This window comes from Schistocerca piceifrons, chromosome 3 (genome assembly GCF_021461385.2).
Source record: "Schistocerca piceifrons isolate TAMUIC-IGC-003096 chromosome 3, iqSchPice1.1, whole genome shotgun sequence".
NCBI classification, from domain to species: domain Eukaryota; kingdom Metazoa; phylum Arthropoda; class Insecta; order Orthoptera; family Acrididae; genus Schistocerca; species Schistocerca piceifrons.
In genome coordinates, this window is record NC_060140.1 from 912792314 (window position 1) to 912816280 (window position 23967).

The 23967-nt window shown below is 45.6% G+C and overlaps 1 protein-coding gene across 1 annotated transcript; it reads left to right on the forward strand.

Moving 5' to 3' along the window:
* Positions 1-4211: 4211 nt before the first annotated feature.
* LOC124789878 (cuticle protein 5-like) lies at positions 4212-21759 on the forward strand. The gene is made up of 3 exons (XM_047257393.1): positions 4212-4366; positions 11293-11649; positions 20787-21759. Exons 1-3 carry the CDS (start codon positions 4355-4357, stop codon positions 21117-21119), a joined length of 702 nt encoding a protein of 233 aa, XP_047113349.1. The 5' UTR covers positions 4212-4354; the 3' UTR covers positions 21120-21759.
* The last annotated feature ends 2208 nt before the right edge of the window (positions 21760-23967 follow it).

Sequence of the window (23967 nt, forward strand, 5' to 3'; positions counted from 1 at the left end):
AGAAATCGTGTGTTGGGGTTGTGCCTCTCGGCGAGACAAAAAAGAATCGTAAGTCAGTCACAAATTAAAAAAAAATAGACGTCGATGCTGCTTGCAGTGTTGAAGATGGAATGTGGAGAGGGACCTTCGCTGCCCTTTGGAGAAACGAATCGTGCGTCAGAGCTACTGTAGCTACATGTCAACAAATACCAAAGTGGACTGGGCAGAAATCTGAATGGTCTCTCCAATTAGCCGCGTGTAGAGCGGAGCGCGAAGCAGCTGGTCGGGAACAAAGACGGCCAGAACCGGAACGGCTGCATTCGCGGCGCAGAAGACCGTCAATGGGGGACATTCCTGCGTTTCAGCCGGCGGCGACGCGTCGCGTCCTCAGCGGAGACCGCTGGCTGGCCGGCAGCTTCTTGCGGGCCCAATTAAACCCGCTGCCGCCGCTGCTGCTGCTGGGTCTGTCTGCTGGCCGGCGCTGTGGACGCCGGCGTCTGCTGCGGACCGTGACGCAGCGCGGGCGGGCGGCCGCTCGTGACCGGGCTGCAATCCGCAGGCGCCGCTTTCGCCCGGCGCCGGGGCAAAACACAGATAACACAAAGGTGGTGGCACACTGCTGGCGAAATGGGGACGCCGCGAAAAACTGGCGCCGCCGTAAAACGCCTCGCTCTTTAGCGTGAGGTTCTTTGTCACACGTGGAATTCCTTGTCGCCACACGTCACATAACTTGTTCCTCTATTCGCTGCAGCAGTAACAATGAACTAAAGCACTCCCGGGCGTGGTTCCACTCACGCCCTCAGCGAAAAGTGAGCTTAATTTGACTCAGGTAGTAGAGCAAAACAGGGTCATGTTAGGGGTACTGAACACTACTTGTACGATGGAAAGGTCCATTATTGACAAATATTACTTAACGTGAAGCGGCTTCTCTGAGGTGATTTTTTGTTGTGATTATTCCCCTACACATCCTATACTCCTATGATGGATCTATGGACACTGCAGGGAACTTCCGTACCAATAATAATCAGTTTTCCACCATCAAATATCAGACTCAACGGATACCAAGTCACGATTCCTTGAGACAGTAGACAGTTTTCATTTCTAACTGGGAAATAAATTATTCTTTTCTCTGGAACTTCTTTCAAGTAAATACATGAGACTTTACATTCTTCAGGAGAAGAGATTTCAGCGCAATTGTTGATATAAAAGTTACTTCACGTATGTGGCATACTGAAGCAGGCATCCAGCTAAAATCAGCTATTGACCCACCAGGAGGACGCATGGAATAGAACGGACAACTTCAAAAACCAATTATTATTTCAGGGTCAGGCTTTTACACCATTACATATACAAGACGGTTGGTTGGGGTTGTTTGGGGGAAGAGACCAAACTGCGAGGTCATCGGTCTCATCGGATTAGGGAAGGACGGGGAAGGAAGTCGGCCGTGCCCTTTCAAAGGAACCATCCCGGCATTTGCCTGGAGCTATTTAGGGAAATCACGAAAAACCTAAATCAGGATGGCCGGACGCGGGATTGAACCATCGTCCTCCCGAATGCGAGTTCAGTGTGCTAACCACTGCGCTACCTCGCTCGGTACAAGACGGTATTCAGGGCCGTAGTGCGATATAAGGTTGCAGCTGTGAAAAATTGATAAATAATATACGAAATTCAACTCTCAAATCTCGATGTTTAAGCGAAATGAAATTGTTATTTCTAGAACAGTAATACAGCCATGTAGGATATTAATCTGCTAGACAAAATGGTTCAAATGGCTCTGAGCACTATGGGACTTAACTACTGTGGTCATCAGTCCCCTAGAACTTAGAACTACTTAAACCTAACTAACCTAAGGGCATCACACACATCCATGCCCGAGGCAGGATTCGAACCTGCGACCGTAGCGGTCGCGCGGTTCCGGACTGCGCGCCTAGAACCGCTAGACCACCGCGGCCGGCAGTCTGCTAGACAGAACTTCAAGATTTTTATTTGTGACAAAATTTGTACGTGGAATAAAGGGTGTAAGGTCCTTCTCAGGAATACCTGTTGGTTGAAGAGAGGCCAGTTGGTGAGTCGCATCTTGGAGACTGTCAGTTATAGACGATAAATTAACTTTGTTATTTCTGTACTAGAGGGTCAATTCAACATTATCGCCCTAAATGATTAATCAGTGCATTAGCACGGTTAATACGACATTCTGAGAATGGATATGGCTTGTGGACACTGGAAAATGAGGCATTAGTCTTTTATGTAGACGCAGTGAATGGATCACTGATTTTACGGGCATCAAGCCACGGTCTTGCGCATATTTCACCTACAAACTTTTTATCTCCCACAGCAACTGACATTCTCAGAGGCTATAAAGGCGTAATAAGTTAATTTTGAAATTTAAAATTGTTTAGACAGCTCAAACTAAGCAACTGTATGCTAAACAAGCTTACGTTTCAAAATTGTCTCTTTATAGCCTCTGAGGATGTTACCTGCTATAAGAGATAAAACCTAACACACTGAAACATTTATTAGACCACTGGCTAATGACTATAATGTCAATGATACCAAAGATATTAATACCGTCCGTTGATGCCTGTGTTGTATGACTGATAATGATTGGTTACGAACGATAGATGCCGGCACATAGCTTGGTGCAATGAAACATGATAGGTCCATTTGTATGCGTGTTTGGTTCTTAGATGTTTAATACCATGCAACATTCAACCCGGAATGACTTTAAAAAAATGGCTCGAAGTACACCACACCGTCGCTGTTTCACCAGATGCTTCAAACTGCTCCAAAAGGGTTCTGAGCACCATGGGACTTAACATCTGAGGTCATAAGTCCCCTAAACTTAGAACTACTTAAACCTAGCTAACCTAAGGTTCAAAAATGGTTCAAATGGCTCTGAGCACTATGGGACTTAACTTCTGAGGTCATCAGTCCCCTAGAACTTAGAACTACTTAAACCTAACTAACATCACACACATCCACGCCCGAGGCAGGATTCGAACCTGCGATCGCAGCGGTCGCGCGGTTCCAGACTGTAGCGCCTAGAACCGCTCGGCCACCCCGACCGGCCAGCTGACCTAGGGACATCACACACATCCATGCGCGAGGCTGGATTCGAACCTGCGACCGTAGCAGCAGCGCGGTTCCAAACTGAAGCGCCTAGATCCGCTCCTCCACAGCGGCCGGCCGGAATGACTTCGATAAATCGATAACATATATAGGAAATGTGGCGCCTTTTCTCGCACTTTCCACCCCTAGCTTCCGAAGTATATAACAGAGTAATGTGTTCCACTGATCACTATCCCGCAGCAGAATCTGTGCGTGCCTTACTATGTTAGACGAAAACACAACGTAATGTATCACCACTCCGTTTTCTGGTGTGTTGCGACACGGACACTGAAGAAACACGATTTACACATCGGTATGTGTACACCTTGTAGAGTAAGTGATTCACTGAACATTATCTTCCGTGGATAATCTTCCCAGTGATGATCCGCTAAGTGATGTGCAGTAATGGGCGGTTGTCTGCTCTTCGTTTGTTGGGTTGAAATGAATATCTCATGTCCTTCACTTTGGGCTTTCTGAAAGTTCCGTTCGTTACATTCGACGATGAACGGAGATGGAAAAGACTCACTGCGCGATAGGAACAGCCATTATATAGAGCATTCCGACACGTGTCTGCATGATGTCACCCGTCGGCTCGTGAGATGATGGCCACAGCGGTTGACCTATGGTAATAGAGCAGTCTGACGAGCTGCCGTATTTGGCAGGCTGTTTCCGGGCGTCTGTCATCCTCCCCGACGCTAAATTTCGTCCAGAAAGTCCATCAACACTAATTGCCGGCATAATCGCGCTCTCCGCGAAATACGACGAATAAGACGCGACCCGTCAGAACGGGTTACGCTTTTAAGAGTGGGCCTCGCACAGGTGGACGACGAGCGAAGAGCGGAGGGGATGGGCGACCGGGGACGCTGCAGAGCCTACGCGGGGACCTTGGAAAGGCATCACCGAGGTGCTGGCACCGCCCCACCGGGTGCGACCTGCGTGGGACGAGGCCCGTCCAGATTGGTGCCACGGGAACTGCACCGCGGTCCAGGGGTGTCCCGGGATCGCGCGAGAGCGGGCAGCCGCCGCCCAGCCGGTGGCAAAGGTCGATGATCGACCTGCTCCGCCTCCCTGACCGATACGGTGCGGGTAAATGTCAAGGAGGTGATTACAATAGGGACGCGGGCGGCCGGGGGAAGCGTGGAGGGCGGCGGGCGCGCGACGTCAGAGGCAGCCGGCAGTGGCCGCCGGCGGCAGGTATATATAGGAGGCGCGCCGCAGACTGCGGCAAGTGTTGACGGCGCAGCGACTCGAGCAGCCAAACATCGGCATGAGGACCCTGGTGAGTAGCCGCCCACGACGCCCCGCCACACGTAAACAACGCTCTCTCTTTCTCTCTGCACTGACCACTTCCGACTCCGTTTCTACTTTTCCGTATACCTACGTCAGACAGCCATTTATTACAGGCCACACTGGTCTTCACATCGTCGAGTTTCTAGCTCAGATAATATTGTCATTTCACTCGTTGTTTCACATTTTTTCCCCCCCCCACCTGTATCTCCACTTTCATTAAAATCGTTTGACATGTACTAGCCTGTTATAGAATAACACACTTAACATTTTCTTTTCTTTTATTGCAACTGATGGCATTTTCTGCTGTTTTCCTTTTCAACTCGCGTTGGCCCCTTTAGGGCCCCGTGACACTTTCAATTCTTTCTCATTTTCTCTTTTCTTGTCCTCATCTCGTTTCGTTTTTACTGTCTTCACACCACTTCACGCCTCTTACTTTTTCTTTCTTGGAATCCTCCTATATTTAACACTTTCTTTCAGAAAATATCTCTGATTCTTCTGCTTTCATGTTGTTCATTCCTAAACCTTTTTTTTTAACTTCTCGGATCTACCTTGTTGAGAGTTTCTTCCCAGATACACTTGAGATTTCTTTCCTCAGCACGTTGCCATTCATCCTGAATAAACGCCAAAAAAAGCGAGTCCTCTTCTCGTTATTGTTTCTATTGTTTTCTCTATGTTTTGATATAATTTCTTCTTAATTTCCAGGTTCCTTCGCTTCTTATTGGAATCAATCACTGGCAATGTTAAACATGGATTTGAAACAGCAACCATACAAGAATATGATACGTATAATACAGCCAGTCAGTTGCAATAAGAGTTTAGTTTACTCTGGTCTCGACACCTACTATGGACGTCTTCATCAGAAACAATTACAGTTAGGAACAGACGCACAGATTTAACAACAAAATTCTGTCGGCATATAAAATACTTCATAGGAAGATAGTATTTAAACCATATAAAATTAGACATTTAAACTGCCCTAAAGTTGCAAATGTCAGTAAAATTAAAGCCACGTGCCTTTCTTGAGCAGATACATTGTGTCGTTATAATTTTACTGATGATTAGCAAGTTTATGTCAGTTTCACTATCTAATTTTATATGCTTAAAGTATTATCTTCCTCTGAAGTATTTCAAGTTACGACGGCATTTTGCTCTTAAATCTGTTGATCTTTTACTACATTTTTTGGTAAAGACACCCATGGTGGGTGTCAAACCAGGTTGAAGTAAAATCGTGCTGTAGTCGGCTGACTGATGATACATATCATATCAATCATTGTTGTTATTTTGCAATAACTAATTTTAGGTGCTGTCTAAACCCATTTTCAGATCAGTGTTGCAATATTATTAATACAGGTACAAGCGTTGTCATATTTGTAGGCCTAGTAATCTGAAAAGTATTATTGATAATATCTGAAACAGATCGTTCTCAAAATGAAACGACTGAACGGTATCGGGTATTGTAAGAAAATAAAAGACAATTATTTTTCAGTAGTGGCCTCGACAATTATATCGTATTTAACGCTAAACTAGCCAATTTGGCAACGTACTGCAGCGACTCTACGCTGAAGGAGAACCTCCATTACAGCCGAAACGTTGTTTGTTTTAATGTTTTAACTATTTCACACCATGACACGGCAGTACAGTTTGAATTACCTTAAATGAAAACTGTGATTATGCTTCACTGAACGACACTTGAAACAGCAACAGCTGCATTAGTTCTAACAAATAAGTCTGTGATTATTCTGCACAGTTTCTTGATGGGACTAACGTGTTTGATCACTAGAACTAATACGACTCCGCCTTCTTGGTGCCGCCCCTGTCGCGTGAACTGCAGCCCTTAATAACCCTACACTGACTGTAGGGCATTTACGGAGGGTCGAACGAAGACTCACGGGACCGGCTACCTGCAGTTCTCTGAAACTGCAGTAGAGATGGAGTGGAAGGCGGAAGTGTTACTTACAGACTAGAAACTGGATTAAATAGACTAACAGCAGTAGTTTCAGGGACGCAGGCAGGGACACGCCCCTTTCCGTTGGCGGGGGCGTGGCCGACGTAGCCGCTCGCTGGCAGCGCCACGGTTTCCGACACACGCTGCTACTGTATTTGCATGGTTATCAGTTTCCGAGATCGCTCACAGCAGTTTACGGTCTATTAGCTGTTGCATTAAGCAGAAAGCTGTTGCCCCTTTCTTGTTAATTAATGCTGAGATTTAATAGAGGCCACACACAAAGCATGACAGAACTGAAACCTCGTTTTAATTTTAGTACTTTTTGCACTAAACACCTTTTTTTCTTTTAGTTGCAGAACTCACTCGATGTCATTTGAAGATGACTTATTAAGATTACTGGCCTGAAAATATTAAATACCATCTCTTTCTTCGTTCAAATTTCGAATCTCCATACACTGACGTATAGACGGTAGTTTGAGGTACTCTGATGAAAACTCGCCAGTCGATACGCAGAAAGGGAAGTCAGACCGCGTTCAGAGTAAAGACACTTCGACTGTCAAAATTTTATCAGTAAGCTGTCGAAGTATTTGTAACAAAGAGGACAGCTCTCGTGCCCAAACCATTCTTGGGACCGAGAGCTACTGAAGCCCGAAGAGCTCTGATTAGCTAGCGAGCCGTGGAACGTATATCGGAAAGACGGATTAGAGGACGTAGGAAGGGGAGTGTTCATTGCAGTTGCCAAAAATATTGTCTCTATTGATGTCGAACTGGAGTGCAATAAGGAAGTTATCTAGTCGCGTGTAACAGGTGTAGGTGAAACAAAATTAATTATTGGTTGCTTTTTCCGGCCACCCGATTCCGCTGTGACATTACTGAGAAAGTTTAGAGAACCGACATTTGAAGCTGACTGTCGAATGATTCTACAGCCGCCAACATACACAGCACGCAACAACCACGAAGATAAGAGAAATTAGGGTTCCTATGGAGTCATATAGATAGTCGTTTTTCCCTCGCTGTATTTGTGGGTGGAACAGGCAAGAAAATGACTACTAGTGACACAGGGTACCCTCCGCCACACACCGTGCGTTGGATTTCGGAATATCTATGTAGATATAGATGTAGATTAACGATATGATTACATAAAGACAACGAAACGCCAGTGTCGTAATTCTGATATCATTAACGTTTTTGGCGTATTAGTATTTTGAGAATTCCTTATCGCTATGAATACTTGGAAAAAGACAGGAATTTCACAACAGACGACCAAATTACTGTTCAGCGTGAGATACAGAATTCAGTTTAATGTTTACGTAGAATTCCAATCCCTCAGTCGTTAATTTTCAAGTTCGTGTAGTATTACTTCCGTTATTATTCAACGTTTCGCAGAAACCGGGTTCAACACGTTACAACACAAACAACAGGCAAAGTATTTAATTTAAAGGACCAATTTTCCAGAGAATAAAGTGGAAAAGAGCTATATTGCGCCACTATACACTCTTACTGAGTATGGGAACATCGAAATATTGTAATCATTTGTAATACTTCCCATTAATACCAAAGAACGATTGGTATATACTGTGCGAAGATACTAGAATTTATATGGAACACACTTCGATTATTTTAACTTCATACGAAACATCGTGATAGTTGTCATTTGTCAACGTCAATACACTCAGAGAAGAATTGGAGGTACTCTCTGGATGTTAATATGGGCTGAATAATCATATTATAATTGTTAATCAGCTCCTGAGAAGGAAAGAAAAAATCATTCTACATGGTGAAGTCTCGCTTCCAACAACTCTTACGTGCACTTACATATTAGCTCTCATCAGATTCAAAAAATGATTATTCCAGAACTGTAAGATCACAGAGAAGAAGTAAAAAAATACGAGTAGACTGTTAACCAACGCTATACGAGGAACCCAAAGTGAGATGCTGTGTAAGGACTAGTAAGAACTTCAGCAGATTTACTTCAATGGTGTTCATACATTGAGATAAGCACTGAAGTCACCATCATCGATTACTTAAGTCGATGAAGTTTGTACTCATCTAACGAAACAGAGAAACCGGAAAAGCTAAAAAAAAAAATGGAAGGCACTGTGAAATGTCGAAAAAACTGTGGACTGAAAAATACCAAAACTATGAAAACCCCTAAAAAACTGAAAATAAATATACTTATCGAAGGCCGGACCAGCAACGGCAGTCTAATAATAAACTAAAATCTGAACTACTCAAACAAAATTGATAGCTTGCAAACGGAGAATTTAGAACGTCTTGCTGCAGAACTCAGCTCATACGAATTTTTGTTGTTACTCTTTAACAACTATCCCTACTCGTCTCAAATGTTTTCGGATGCAGAAGGCAACGAAACAACGAGATCTGTGAAAAAGAAATCTGTGTTGTCAAATACAAGGCTACAAGGAGGTTAAACCTCAAACAACTACTTCACAAAGCAAACTTCAGTTTAAATCCTTGAAGAACGCATTTAGTCAATGAGCCTGAATGATGAACGTGAAACACTACATGCTGTTACCTTTGCCCAATAAATTATTTCGTTGTATTTGAAATTAAAAAAGAAACTAGTGAACAGTGGTTGACCATTGTAAACATCATATCAGATCGTTACCGACATTCTCATCGTTAGACAGTTCAGGGGGGGACTCACAATATCAGGCACTTCAAGCAGGGTAAACTATGAGTGAAAGCTTCTGTGGATGTTTCAAATGGTTCAAATGGCTCTGAGCACTATGGGACTTAACTACTGTGGTCATCAGTCCCCTAGAACTTAGAACTACTTAAACCTAACTAACCTAAGGACATCACACACATCCATGCCCGAGGCAGGATTCGAACCTGCGACCGTAGCAGTCGCGCGGTTCCGGATTGCGCCCCTAGAACCGCTAGACCACCGCGGCCGGCTGTGCATGTTTCAACATATATGTAACATACACGTGAACCTATAAAATGAAACACTGAACAGCTAGTTTTGTAAATCGCTGGGAAAATCTGTCATAGAACGTAGTTCATTCTCGTATTCGGAGTGAAAAAAATCAGGCTGTTGACCTTCCCGTACTCTGAGCATTTAGACGATGAGTAAATTGAACGCCCTTCGTCAAAAAAGCTTACGTTACTGGGTACAGAAGGATGATTGTACGGTGTCGAAAACTTCCATGAAAATTTGGACGAAAGATTTTAACAAAAAAGTTCTCGTCCCTCTATGTATAATTAATTGTTATGACAGTCAGAACAGCACTCAATTTCTACGATTCTTTTTGCCAGGTAGACCTGATGAAGTTCTTAACGGTGGAATTACAGTACCTTGTGAGCGCTCTCCTGTGAAGAAATGGCAGCTTTCCCACGATCTGTTAAGGGTCACTTGACGAAAAACACTGAGAAATAGTATCTGCGATGATACCATTGAAAACTCCATGGGCGATTTCCCGTTCCACCCATTCGGTCTGACTACAGTGTCCAGTCGTCCAGTTACAACCCTGGGAGCGCGCCTCTGCATTTTTTAACCTGTTACTTCATGTCGACGTGATCGGGATCCTAAGTACTCCAGAAGTATCCAAGAACAGGTCGTACAACGGTTTCAGGGTGGTAACGCCTCTGCAAAAGCAATACATTGTCCACTAATTATGATGGAACAACCTGTTGACGAAACGCTTCCTAAGCCCAAGGGAGCATTGTAGGGTCATTATTTTTCACAACATCTATCAATGATCCAGTGGATAAAGGAGGTATCCCAACGCTAAGAAAGCTGAAGCGAAATTCAGAAAGGACTGCAGGGGATCGACGGCTGTTGCAGGGATTAGTTGTTGAGCCTCACCATAAAAAATGTGGCGCATTTTGGGTAAATGAAGAGCCAGTAAAGTATGATTACACGATTGCATAACAATCACTGGAAGCTGTCACTTCCATTAAATATCTGGGAGTAAGCGCAGGGAGCGATTTCAGGAGGAACGATGTCATAGCACTAATGGGAAGATAAGGCAGGTGCCAGACTCGATAGCAGAGCGCTCAGCGCAATGGAATGCCATGCTACGGGGTCAGGTTCGATTCTCGGCTGGGTCAGAGATTTTCTCCGCTGAGGGACTGGGTGTTGTGTTGTCATCCGCATAGTCGTGCAAGTCACCGAAGTGGCGTCAACTCAAAAGACTTGCAGCAGGGGACCGGTCTACCCGACGATTCGTCCTAGCCACACGACATTTCATTTCACTCTTGGGGCGAATCCACAAGAAATGTATCCCATCTACGAAGGAGGCAGGTTGGAAGACCATTTTCGGCCCGTAGTTTGAATACTGTTCGTTAATATGGGCTCCGTACCACATAGAATAGATAAGGTAACATACAAAAGCCAAAAAACAGCTACAATTCGGCTTTGGTTCCATTAGTGTACCCAAAAGCGTCACGAAGATCCTCACCCAACTCCAGTGGCAGAAGTTAGAAGAGATTTTATTAGCAGAATTTCGAGAACGTACTTTCCTTGAAGAGTCAATTGGCCTCAACATAAATGTCGCGGGAAGACCATGAAGGCAGATAAATCAAGCTCATTCGGAGGATTACCAGCATTCTTTCTTCTTGAAGACTTTTCGGGATTGGAATAGGAAAAAAATTTGGTGTATGTGTGTGTAGGGGGGAGGGGGGAGGGGGATCAATAATGATCCACAGATTATCCTCCGACACACTATAAGGTGATGTAGATGGAGAAGTCCACAGAACACGATCCACTGTTAGTGTCGTTGACTGAACTGCAGCGGGATAATATGTTCGTACCGCGGTCGTTTGCCATTTAAACCGAGCCTCGGCAAGAATCCGCGCTACATCTAATGTGAAGCATGGAACAATGTGGGGCTGGTTCCAGGACTGTGGACGCACAGATTGGACTCCCCCGCAGTTGGTGTTGAGCGCGTTGGCGCCAGCCGTGGCTGCGCGGTACCACGACATGAGCGCTGGTCTCTGTTCGGCAGGTGGTGTTGAGCGCGTTGGTGGCCGTGGTGGCGGCGCAGTACCACGGAGGCGGCGGCTACTACAACGGGCCACAGCCCGGCGGCTACGCGCCTCCGCCGCAGAACGGCATTCCCCAGGACACGCCCGAGGTCGCGGCGGCCAAGGCCGCGCACCTCAAGGCGCTGACGCAGGCCAACTCGCTGGCGGCCCAGCAGGACGGCTACCAGGGCGGCTACCAGGGAGGCTACCAGGGGGCCTACAACCCGCCCCCGCAGCAGTACTCGGCGCCGCCCCCGCAGCAGGGCTACCAGGGCGCGCCCAGGCCTTTCGTGCCGGCGCCGCCGCCCGTGAACGGCGTCCCACAAGACACGCCCGAGGTGAGTGGGTCGCCGGGTCGGGTCGCACCTGACTCACGCCTGCCTGCCCTGGAGCTGGCGGGGAGATGTGTGTGTGTGTGTGTGTGTGTGTGTGTGTGTGTCTACTCCAAGGACATCTCATCGGAGCACTCGTCAGCAATAGGTGACACCCTACCGGAATTGGAATTCCTATTCGGAATTGGAATCATCATCATCATTTAAGACTGATTATGCCTTTCAGCGTTCAGTCTGGAGCATAGCCCCCTTATAAAATTCCTCCATGATCCCCTATTCAGTGCTAACATTGGTGCCTCTTCTGATGTAAAACCTATTACTTCAAAATCATTCTCAACCGAATCCAGGTACCTTCTCCTTGGTCTGCCCCGACTCCTCCTACCCTCTACTGCTGAACCCATGAGTCTCTTGGGTAACCTTGCTTCTCCCATGCGTGTAACATGACCCCACCATCTAAGCCTGTTCACCCTGACTGCTACATCTATAGAGTTCATTCCGAGTTTTTCTTTGATTTCCTCATTGTGGACACCCTCCTGCCGTTGTTCCCATCTACTAGTACCTGCAATCATCCTAGCTACTTTCATATCTGTAACCTCAACGTTGTTGATAAGGTAACCTGAATCCACCCAGCTTTCGCTCCCATACAACAAAGTTGGTCGAAAGATTGAACAGTGTACAGATAACTTAGTCTTGGTACTGTCTTCCTTCTTGCAGAAGAGAGTAGATCGTAGCTGAGCCCTCACTGCACTAGCTTTGCTACACCTCGCTTCCAGTTCTTTCACTATGTTGCCATCCTGTGACAATATGCATCCTAAGTACTTGAAACCGTCCAACCGTTCTAACTTTGTACCTCCTATTTGGCACTCAAACCGTTTATATTTCTTTCCCACTGACATTACTTTCGTTTTGGAGATGCTAATCTTCATACCATAGTCCTTACATTTCTGATCCAGCTCTGAAATATTACTTTGCAAACTTTCAATCGAATCTGCCATCACAACTAGGTCATCCGCATAGGCAAGACTGCTTATTTTGTGTTCAATTGGAATAGGAAAAAAAATTGTTTGCATGTGTGTGTGTGTGTGGGGGGGGGGGGGGGGGGACAATAATGATCCACAGAATATCCGCCGACACACATACTATAAGGTCATGTAGATGCAGAAGTCCACCGAAATCGATCCACGCAGTGGTGATCCTACCGAACACCAGTGACAAGTTCCAACTCAAAAACTGGGACGACATGACGTAGGCGATTATACCTTACCGCCTAACATGAGACTGCCTCACCCAACACACTTCACACAAATGATATCATCCCTTTTATCTACTTATCCAGATTTTTTGCATTGGCAGCCACTTCAGTGATCGATCATAGCTTACGTTCTCAGCAAAGTGAGATTTTGATATTGCCATCAGATAACCATATCATCAACTGAGACCACACAAGCAAACCTGAAGACTGCTGCTCGACGAGGAAACAGTCATTTCGCCTCCCGGCGGTGAAAGAGATTTCCATCGCCAAAGTTTAACTGACAAGGGGGTGGTGGAACAGAGATGTTAGTGTACGGTTTTTGAACACCCTTTCTTCTTTTTAAGAAGAAGTAGAGTCCCTCCAATTTCGCACCTGAATAGCGACCATCATAAAGCGTTTAACAGTCACCTCCACGAAAGGAACACATTCTTAGCTAGAATTCAAAGGATGCATTCGGTAACATTGTCCACAGGTGTGGGTGTGAACACCTGGTACCTGGGAGATAGTAGACAGAAGCATTTAAACTTGATAGTGGTGTGCAGGAAATGGAAGAAGTACTAAGGCAAGCCGTGAGAGAAAGAACCCCTGGGACAGTCTAAGGTTACCAGTGGATTGCGCTGCCAACGGCGGCAGTTCATGCAAGGGTGCAAGGAATTGTTAGCAGTGGGGAAGTTTCCGTTCACGGTGGGCACCGACGATATCTCTTGCTCCCACCCAACGGTCTCGGTCCCGTAACTTGTCAAAGTTGTAAATGTAGAGGTTGATTTGGTTGTAAAAACTACCACCTATTGAAGATTATCGTGTGGGTTTTGTTTGTGATTCGCGCGTTGTCAGCTTACTTGAGGCAGTGTGTGTGAATTCCTAAGGCAAGAAACTGCGGAGGTTATCGGTCCCTAGACTTACACTCTACTTAAGCTAACTTATGCTACAAACAACACACACACCCATGCCCGAGGCTGGACTCGAACCTCCGGCGGGAGGACCGCCCAATCCGTGATATGGTGCCTCAAACCGAGCGTCCTCTCCGTGCGGACTTGAGGCAGTCTTGTGGTCCGAGTTTTTGAGTTTGAAATTGTCACTGGTATTCGGTAAGATCACCACTGCCTGAGGTAGCACCGTGGACTCTTTATCGACATAAATGGATTTCAGTTCCACGCCTAACGCGCTATTTACATTTCCTACGATCTCTCTTAATAACTTTTGGCGAATGCCACGGTAGATTCTTAAACAAGGCAACAGACGATTTCCTTCCCCAACGAAGCCTAAATCGGGCTTGTGCTTTCTGTTTGCTCTGTCTTCATTGTCAGCGAGACGTTAAAAACAAACCGTGCTCGTGCAGGTCTTGATTTTATCCGCCAACTTCCTGGATTATATCGCAAAACTTCTGAAGATTGTTTCATAGAGGCACGTAACACTGCTGAATGAAGTCTATCCATCGAAGGGGGACATCAGACTCGGTGGCACCCCATTGATGGTGCTGGAGGAAAATACTCTATTTTCTGGCATCTAGTACCATCCACTCCACTTTATAAATAAGGCACTGTACTGCACCTGCACTCACTAACCATGCATTCTGACCAGATGTGCTTAACAAATAACAGTAATTCTTAGTGATGGGAAGGTGTCAAGTGCTTGCGATCAATTTAAAATACTCCTGTTTTGGTGACTCGAACTAAAGGGCTCTTCTGAACCAAAAGTTCCATTCTTTAATCATTTGTTATCTTGAAGATACGTTCATTGATCTGACCACCGACCAAATATCACTTCACTTGAAGATAAAAGTTAACAGATACTTAAAAAATCACTTTAAATATCACTTTTACAAGACGGAAGGGTGACATTGTTACAGTTGTTCAACATCTTAGATCACGTACACCCTCCTCTCGTTAATTAATTCCATTAGCAAATTTATTATGCACCAACACATTGTTCTGTCTAACCACTACGTTCAATTGTTTCTCTTCGCCTATGAAATGCAGGACTGCTGCCACACTCCTTATGATGATTGCTTAAGAAACCGATCTAACACGATAAAAACTATTTCACTTGTGATATCAATACCGACTGTCACACTTTAGCATGTAAGCAAGATAAAAATCAATGCCTTATTAAAGCAGTTGAAGGATTCGTTAATGAGCTATTACTCTCAGCGATCTGTGGTGTAGTTGCTGGATTGCCATCAGGTCGTAAAGAAACGTTCAAAACCGTTCACAGCCTGGATTTCACGTGTTCCGTCTTATCCTATTTTATCTACATTGTATGGGAACTTAAATTCTCCTTGCTCAATATAAACTGCTTATGGATAGCTCATAAGATAATATTTTATGAAAATCTTGTATTCACACGTCCAGATACAGTGTTTTTTACTGTCAGTTGTTTTTGCCGGAAAAAGAATATGTTATGGCAGCATACCCTCTTCGTATGGTAATTGTTTGAATAGGGTTAAATACTGATTTTAGTACGACTATGAATCAGAACGGGGATCTCTGACACATATTGCGTTGGTAGTGACTTCGATTGGATGAGACGAATTTCAAAAATAAAACAGAAATAGAAAAAGAACATCGGTTCGCAAATTATCCAGGAAGAGACCAATTGGAAACGTATTTTATCATCCGTAGCCATTTCTTATTTGCTAGTATTTACCGCCTCGTAGACGGCATCGTAGTTACAGGTGGAACGCTTGTCCACATCGAACAAGAAATCGAAGAAGAAATCGGTAATGGCCTCGGTTAACACACGATTACATTGAGCTCGACTGGTTAAGGAGATCTGGCTAGCCCGTAAGTGGTATGGCTGAACCGGAATTCGCTATCTGGTTCTCCAGAGTGCGGATCCGGTATGTGCAGGCAGCCCACGTCGGCGCAACGATGTTTTATTAATCGCACGGGGCATTCTTCATAGGGTAAATGGTATGTACTACTCACATCAGAGAGGTCGCAGAGACTGTGGCGTGTTGTCTTTCCACACCCATCAAAGGCACTTTGTTTTGCTGTGAAGAACGACTTTAACTCGAAGGAATACAGTTTCGGAAGACCGTTCGAAATCTAACAGCCATGGCTGCAGTGTTTCCGACAGCCTGTGCAACCAAGGTCGATGCCCAGTGCCGATCGGCATCTTTTACTTGCGGAAGCAGTCGCAAGCTTTCACAGACACCGCTCCACGCTTCGTGCGAGGTGCAGCAGGTGTAACGTAGTGGTCGTGCTGCTCTGTTCTTAAGCTGGACACTTGGAGCGACATTTAGCGGGCATAGCCTCGTTAGCACATTCTCCGGCGGTCACGGACACCTGCGGACAGCCACTGCGTTATTAATCGCTCCTTGTAAGAAGGCGGGCAACTGACCGGCAGTCTGTAATGTGTCCTTGTTGCACCGTGTTTAATCTAGCGCTTGTATCTATAGGTCATTCCACATTCCACTTCAGCTAGTACGCATTAATCTTTCACTGCAGCAGAGAGCTATAATTCCGAGTATTAAACAATAAAATTGGCATTTGTCTTATTTTTCTTGTTTTAAAGATTTATGGTGGGAGCAAAATGTGCCGTTTCCGGTATAAATGTTAACCTACTGCTCAACAAGCCGAGTGACTTCATCCCCACTGGTTCCCATACGCGGACATCGTCACATTCCTGAAAAAGCCTTCTGGCCAGTCTCAATGCCATCATCAATTACTTCTAATCCTACATTTTTTGTGGATTCTAAGTCAACTTGTATGGTGTTTGAAACCACTAAAAACTGAAATTGGCATCTCTTGTCGTACGTTGGCTATTATAGCTAACTCCAAACAGTTCACCGGGGGAATGACTGCTCAAAGGTATCGTAAGTCTAACAGAGTGTAGCAAATTGGGTGCACTCAAACAGAAACTTTTGGTGTTTCCTCAAATAAATGTTGAAAACAACTTAGAAACCTGATTCAGGTGGAAAATTTCATACCATGTCAATTAGTAAGTAACCTAGATTCCAACCTGTCTGACGAATTTCCAGTAGGGCAATTTATGGCAAAACCCTAATCTTAAACATCTTCAGAAATCATTAAATTTTACAGAAATTGTGCATTACTTGGCATATAATTTCCTCCATCTTCGCTTGCTTTTCAGTTTATCCATAGCACCAGTATAGTTCCTCACTCATTCATCGTGTTTCGGTGCCTCCAACTCATCTACTTCAGGCACATGTTTGAAGGTCTGAAAGCTGACGCTTGAGGAGAGGCATATTGTTTCAAGAACACTGAAGAACCCAGAACAAGACACCTAAGGTCTGAGGCAATAGCAGAACATTGTGAGTGGCCCACTGTTTGAAACTGGTTGTAGTAAGAAAAGTATTTATTTAGCTGGAACGGTGATTTTTTTGTTTCAAACATTGAACTTAACGGGTTTAAACTCTCGTTATCATCGTCATTTAAGACGGAGAAAAGGTCCACTTGAAGAGGGCCGAGGGCAGTATACGTCTCCTTGTTGAAGGCACCGTTTCGTCATGCTGCTGAATGTTGTTGTTGTTGTTGTGGTCTTCAGTCCTGAGACTGGTTTGATGCAGCTCTCCATGCTACTCTATCCTGTGCAAGCTTCTTCATCTCCCAGTACCTACTGCAACCTACATCCTTCTGAATCTGCTTAGTGTATTCATCTCTTGGTCTCCGTCTACGATTTTTACCCCCCATGCTGCCCTCCAATACTAAATTGGTGATCCCTTGATGCCTCAGAACATGTCCTACCAACCGATCCCTTCTTCTGGTCAAGTTGTGCCACAAACTTCTCTTCTCCCTAATCCTATTCAATACTTCCTCATTAGTTATGTGATCTACCCATCTAATCTTCAGCATTCTTCTGTAGCACCACATTTCGAAAGCTTCTATTCTCTTCTTGTCCAAACTATTTATCGTCCATGTTTCACTTCCATACATGGCTACACTCCATACGAATACTTTCAGAGATGACTTCCTGACACTTAAATCAATACTCGATGTTAACAAATTTCTCTTCTTCAGAAACGCTTTACTTGCCATTGCCAGCCTACATTTTATATCCTCTCTACTTCGACCATCATCAGTTATTTTGCTCCCCAAATAGCAAAACTCCATTACTACTTTAAGTGCCTCATTTCCTAATCTAATTCCCTCAGCATCACCCGACTTAATTAGACTACATTCCATTATCCTTGTTTTGCTTTTGTTGATGTTCATCTTATATCCTCCTTTCAAGACACTGTCCATTCCATTCAACTGCTCTTGCAAGTCCTTTGCTGTCTCTGACAGAATTACAATGTCATCGGCGAACCTCAAAGTTTTTATTTCTTCTCCATGAATTTTAATACCTACTCCGAATTTTTCTTTCGTTTCCTTTACTGCTTGCTCAATATACAGATTGAACAACATCGGGGAGAGGCTACAACCCTGTCTTACTCCCTTACTCCCTGCTGAATGTTTTCAGGAAAACCATGGAGAAATATGTGAATGGTAGGCCGGAAATGTGGACCTCAACTTTTTTGGTAGGTGTTGACGTTCGGGGCTCGATGTCCTACCTTGAAGTCTGGATTCTGCCCAAGTTATAGATAACTTCTAATTCGTCTTGCAGTATCATATTTCCCATCCCACGTTCATCTGCTTACTCTTCCCTTTCTACAGGTGATTCCGTGACAATGTTACAAAGTTTCAGGAAAAACGGAGAGGGGTAAAGGAATCAATTTGAGATAAGGGACCCTAGTAGGGAAACAACTGAGTCTAAGAGTATAAGTGAAAATCTGTTCAAGTTCCGTCTTAGCCTTGCACATCGCTAGGACTAAGAACCCCCAACTTCTGAACTATGGTTATTATTCCCGATGAATACTCCTCAATAACATGAGATAACTTCCCCTCTTGTACTGATAACGGTCCGTGTAACATGATGTCAGACAGACCGAAAATCCAAAGTCGACGGTACAGTAACAATGAATTCCGTTTACGTGCGCAAGCTTGACAATCTACTACATTTAGAAAAATTGTTAAAATTCGTGACCCCCAGCATCAATGCTTTCAATCAATTGGATAGAGTTGGGAAAATGTTCAAATGTGTGTGAAATCTTATGGGACTTAACTGCTAAGGTCATCAGTCCCTCAGCTTACACACTACTTAACCTAAATTATCCTAAGGACCAACACACACACCCATGCCCGAGGGAGGACTCGAACCTCCGCCGGGACCAGCCGCACAGTCCATGACTGCAGCGCCTGAGACCGCTCGGCTAATCCCGCGTGGCTAGAGTTGGGAAGAAGAGGAGTTTGTGGCACAACTTGACTAGAAAAGGGATCGGTTGATAGGACATGTTCTGAGGCATCAAGGGATCACCAATTTAGTATTGGAGGGCAGCGTGGAGGGTAAACATCGTAGAGGGAGACCAAGAGATGAATACACTAAGCAGATTCAGAAGGATGTAGGTTGCAGTAGCTACTGGGAGATGAAGAACCTTGCACAGGACAGAGTAGCATGGAGAGCTGCATCAAACCAGTCTCTGTAGAGAAGACCACAACAACAACAACAACAACAATGCAAGCATGGCATCGTCGCAGAAAGGTCTATTGAACAGTTTTAATATTCCCGGTGACGTTAGAGCAGTGTAGAAGACAGCGAGAATTGCCAGGAGATCCTTTTCAGTCTCGGCAGGCGTCTCATACACAAGACTTCTCACAAGACCCCACAAGAAGAAATCAAGTGGGGTGAGATCAGGTGAACGTGGTGACCATGCTATGGCGCCTCCTCTGCCTATATACTTTTCAGGGGATGTCTGACCCAGGTGTTCATGAGTCCTCAGTCCAAACTTAGGTGGGACTCCATCATGTTGGAACCACATCCGATGTTCACTCCCTTAGGTGAGTGGTCAGCACGTCTGACTGCCGCGCAGCGCGCCGGGGTTCGATTCTCGGCACAGTCGGAGATTTTTCCTTCCCAGGGACAGGGTGTTGTGTTGTTCTCATTATCATATCATCACTGACACGCAAGTTGCCCATTCTGGCGTCAGCTGAAAAGACTTGCAACTCGGCGGCCGAACTTCCCTAGGTGGGGCCTCCCGGCCATCAATGCCATACGGTCATTCATTGACGCCCGATGACGAATGACAAGTGCTGGCCGGGTCTGAATACCCAACAATCGGAGCAACAAAAATACTGGTACGTGTATCCCACTGTCAGAGGTGTCGGAACGATTTTGACTTATAGCTTTCAGCTAGATCTTTTCCAGACCGCCGTCCGAGTTGGCCGAGCGGTTCTAGGCGCTACAGTCTGGAACCGCGCGACCGCTACGGTCGCAGGTTCGAATCCTGCCTGGGCATGGATGTGTGTCATGTCCTTAGGTTAGTTAGGTTTAAGTAGTTCTAAGTTCTAGGGGACTGATGACCTCAGAAGTTAAGTCCCATAGTGCTCAGAGCCATTTTCTCCCCCAGACCAGGGTCGCTGTACCTCTAACTGATACATCTACCACACTCCATTATTAGTGAAAGTTTGTAACAGCATCACGGTATCATCCTGCATAACATTCTCATCTAGTTCCTTTCACTTGTACAGCCCTTTCATAATGCCTTTCCCCTTCTTCCTCACTGGACTCGCATTCGTGGGGACGACGGTTCAATCCCGCGTCCGGCCATCCTGATTTAGATTTTCCGTGATTTCCCTAAATCGTTCCAGGCAAATGCCGGGATGGTTCCTTTGAAAGGGCACGGCCGACTTCCTTCCCCGTCCTTCCCTAATCCGATGAGACCGATGACCTCACTGTCTGGTCTTCCCCAAACAACCCAACCCTTCTTGCTAGTATAATCTTCTGCTATAGAGATTCTAAGTTGTCGTCCAGGCTCTCGAACACTACAGCCTGCGCCGCCCCGTTTGGACCAGCTTCGCCAGCCTCCTAACAAGTGACGCAACGTTTGCAGGTGGCTGCCGCTAAGGCCGCCCACTTCGAGGCGTACTCGCGCAACGCCGCCCCCGTTGCCCCCGGCCAGGGCGGCTACAACCCTGGCGCGTACAACACGGGCGCCTACAACCCGGGCGCGTACAACACGGGCGCCTACAACCCCGCGCCGTCGTACGGCGGCGGCCCGCAGCAGTACTCGGGCGGCAACTACGCCCCCAACGCGCCGGCCAACATCGTGCTGGGACCCGGCGGGGTTCCGCTCGACACCCCCGAGGTGGCCGCCGCCAAGGCCGCCGCCGCCGCCGCCCACCAGCAGGCGAGCGCCACCGGCCAGCAGCAGTACTACGGCTGAGCAGGGGCGGCGCCGCCCACCCGTTCCTAGGGGCCCCGCTGCGGCCCCGCAAACCCTCGCCCGCTCGAGGACCGGCCTACGGACACCGAGACACACACACACGCACACCACCGGGACGCGAGTCGCCGTTCAACACTCGTCCCTCCCCCTTCCTCCTACCTTCTTCTCTTCGCTTCTCTCCCCCCTTCTACTCTGCTACACTCCCAGCTTCTCTCGACGAACAAAAAAGCAACCATTTTCTGATTTACATTTACAGTTCCCGTAAATGAAGCAGTACACGTTACACTTTAGGATAATTTCTTCCTTACTCCTATGTTCTCAGATTTCCTTAACGAGATCTGCGTACATGACGCCCACCTAGATAAACAGTACAACGAACGTGGATCTAAAGTTGGATTCATAAACAAGTCATTACATGAGACAGCTTTAGTTTCTCAAGTGTTTCCACATGCGATTGGTGGCACTGTTACGTTTTACTAACAGTCCATCGTGGAAGCAGAGGAAAGTGCTGTAGCTTTGTTTACTACGAACTGTTGTGTATGATAAATTGTCGCAAATATTATAGCTTATCTGTTACTCAGTATTGCATCGATATCTGAGTACAGGAAAAGTTGTATAAATAAACGTTTAAAAACAAAAATCACATTTTTTCTTTAATCCCACACATCCTGAAAATAACAACCACTCAGTCCTATGCTTAAGAGGCAAGTTTGTATCCTATATCATCAAGAAACAAAGTATGAAGTGAAAATGACCCAAATTATTTTACCATATACAGATAAAAAGCTATTGTGTATAGGAAAAGTGCAAGTTATGGGAGCCGCAGTCAAATATGACACGTAGTAATCTCAGAATCGGGAGTTAGTTAATGAGGTGTGATCAATGGCTAGGGCCCAGAGTAAAAAAATAAAATAAAATAAAAATTATAAAAAACTGTCGTTTCAACCCTTCTCTAGTAATTGCAGCTCCATCCCCACTGGACGTGATGGCACCCCATTTGGAGTCCATAGCGCCGCAATGTTTGCTCTCGTGCACAGGCTGGAACCACTAGGGACCGTTCAAAACCATTCGACGACATTTGAATGCGGTCCGAAGCATAAAAGGGTGATATAAGATCAGATTCTTACTTCGAGGTGTCATTAAGGCTGTGAATGGCTCCCACAATTCCAGACACACAACGAAAGGTCTTTAGAGAAGATAAATTAGAAATATAGAAACATAAAAAGATGAAAAAAAACACTGCCAAAGGCGAAGCTGGTGAGAGAAGAACGACTATATGGGAAAGCAGCAGCTACAGGGTGTTTCAAAAATGACCGGTATATTTGAAACGGCAATACAAACGAAACGAGTAGCGATAGAAATACACCGTCTGTTGCAATATGCTTGGGACAACAGTACATTTTCAGGCAGACAAACTTTCGAAATTACAGTAATTACAATTGTCAACAACAGATGGCGCTGCGGTCTGGGAAACTCTATAGTACGATATTTTCCACATATCCACCATGCGTAGCAATAATATGGCGTAGTCTCTGAATGAAATTACCCGAAACCTTTGACAACGTGTCTGGCGGAATGGCTTCACATGCAGATGAGATGTACTGCTTCAGCTGTTCAATTGTTTCTGGATTCTGGCGGTACACCTGGTCTTTCAAGTGTCCCCACAGAAAGAAGTCACAGGGGTTCATGTCTGGCGAATAGGGAGGCCAATCCACGCCGCCTCCTGTATGTTTCGGATAGCCCAAAGCAATCACACGATCATCGAAATATTCATTCAGGAAATTAAAGACGTCGGCCGTGCGATGTGGCCGGGCACCATCTTGCATAAACCACGAGGTGTTCACAGTGTCGTCTAAGGCAGTTTGTACCGCCACAAATTCAAGAAGAATGTCCAGATAGCGTGATGCAGTAATCGTTTCGGATCTGAAAATTGGGACAATGATTCCTTTGGAAGAAATGGCGGCCCAGACCAGTACTTTTTGAGGATGCAGGGACGATGAGACTGCAACATGGGGCTTTTCGGTTCCCCATATGCGCCAGTTCTGTTTATTGACGAAGCCGTCCAGGTAAAAATAAGCTTCGTCAGTAAACCAAATGCTGCCCACATGCATATCGCCGTCATCAATCCTGTGCACTATATCGTTAGCGAATGTCTCTCGTGCAGCAATGGTAGCGGCGCTGAGGGGTTGCCGCGTTTGAATTTTGTATGGATAGAGGTGTAAACTCTGGCGCATGAGACGATACGTGGACGTTGGCGTCATTTGGATCGCAGCTGCAACACGGCGAACGGAAACCCGAGGCAGCTGTTGGATCACCTGCTGCACTAGCTGCGCGTTGCCCTCTGTGGTTGCCATACGTTCATCCGTCACGTTCCCAGTCGGTTGAAATTTTTCAAACAGATCCTTTATTGTATCGCTTTTCGGTCCTTTGGTTACATTAAACCTCCGTTGAAAACTTCGTCTTGTTGCAACAACACTGTGTTCTAGGCGGTGGAATTCCAACACCAGAAAAATCCTCTGTTCTAAGGAATAAACCATGTTGTCCACAGCACACTTGCACGTTGTGAACAGCACACGCTCACAGCAGAAAGACGACGTACAGAATGGCGCACCCACAGACTGCGTTGTCGTCTATATCTTTCACATCACTTGCAGCGCCATCTGTTGTTGAAAATTGAAACTACTGTAATTTCGAAAGTTTGTCCGCCTGAAATTGTACTGTTGTCCCAAGCATATTGCAACAAACGGTGTATTTCTATCGCTGCTCGTTTAGTTTTTATTGCCGTTTCAAATATACCGGTCATTTTTGAAACACCCTGTAGAAAATAAAAGATAAAATGTAAATGTCA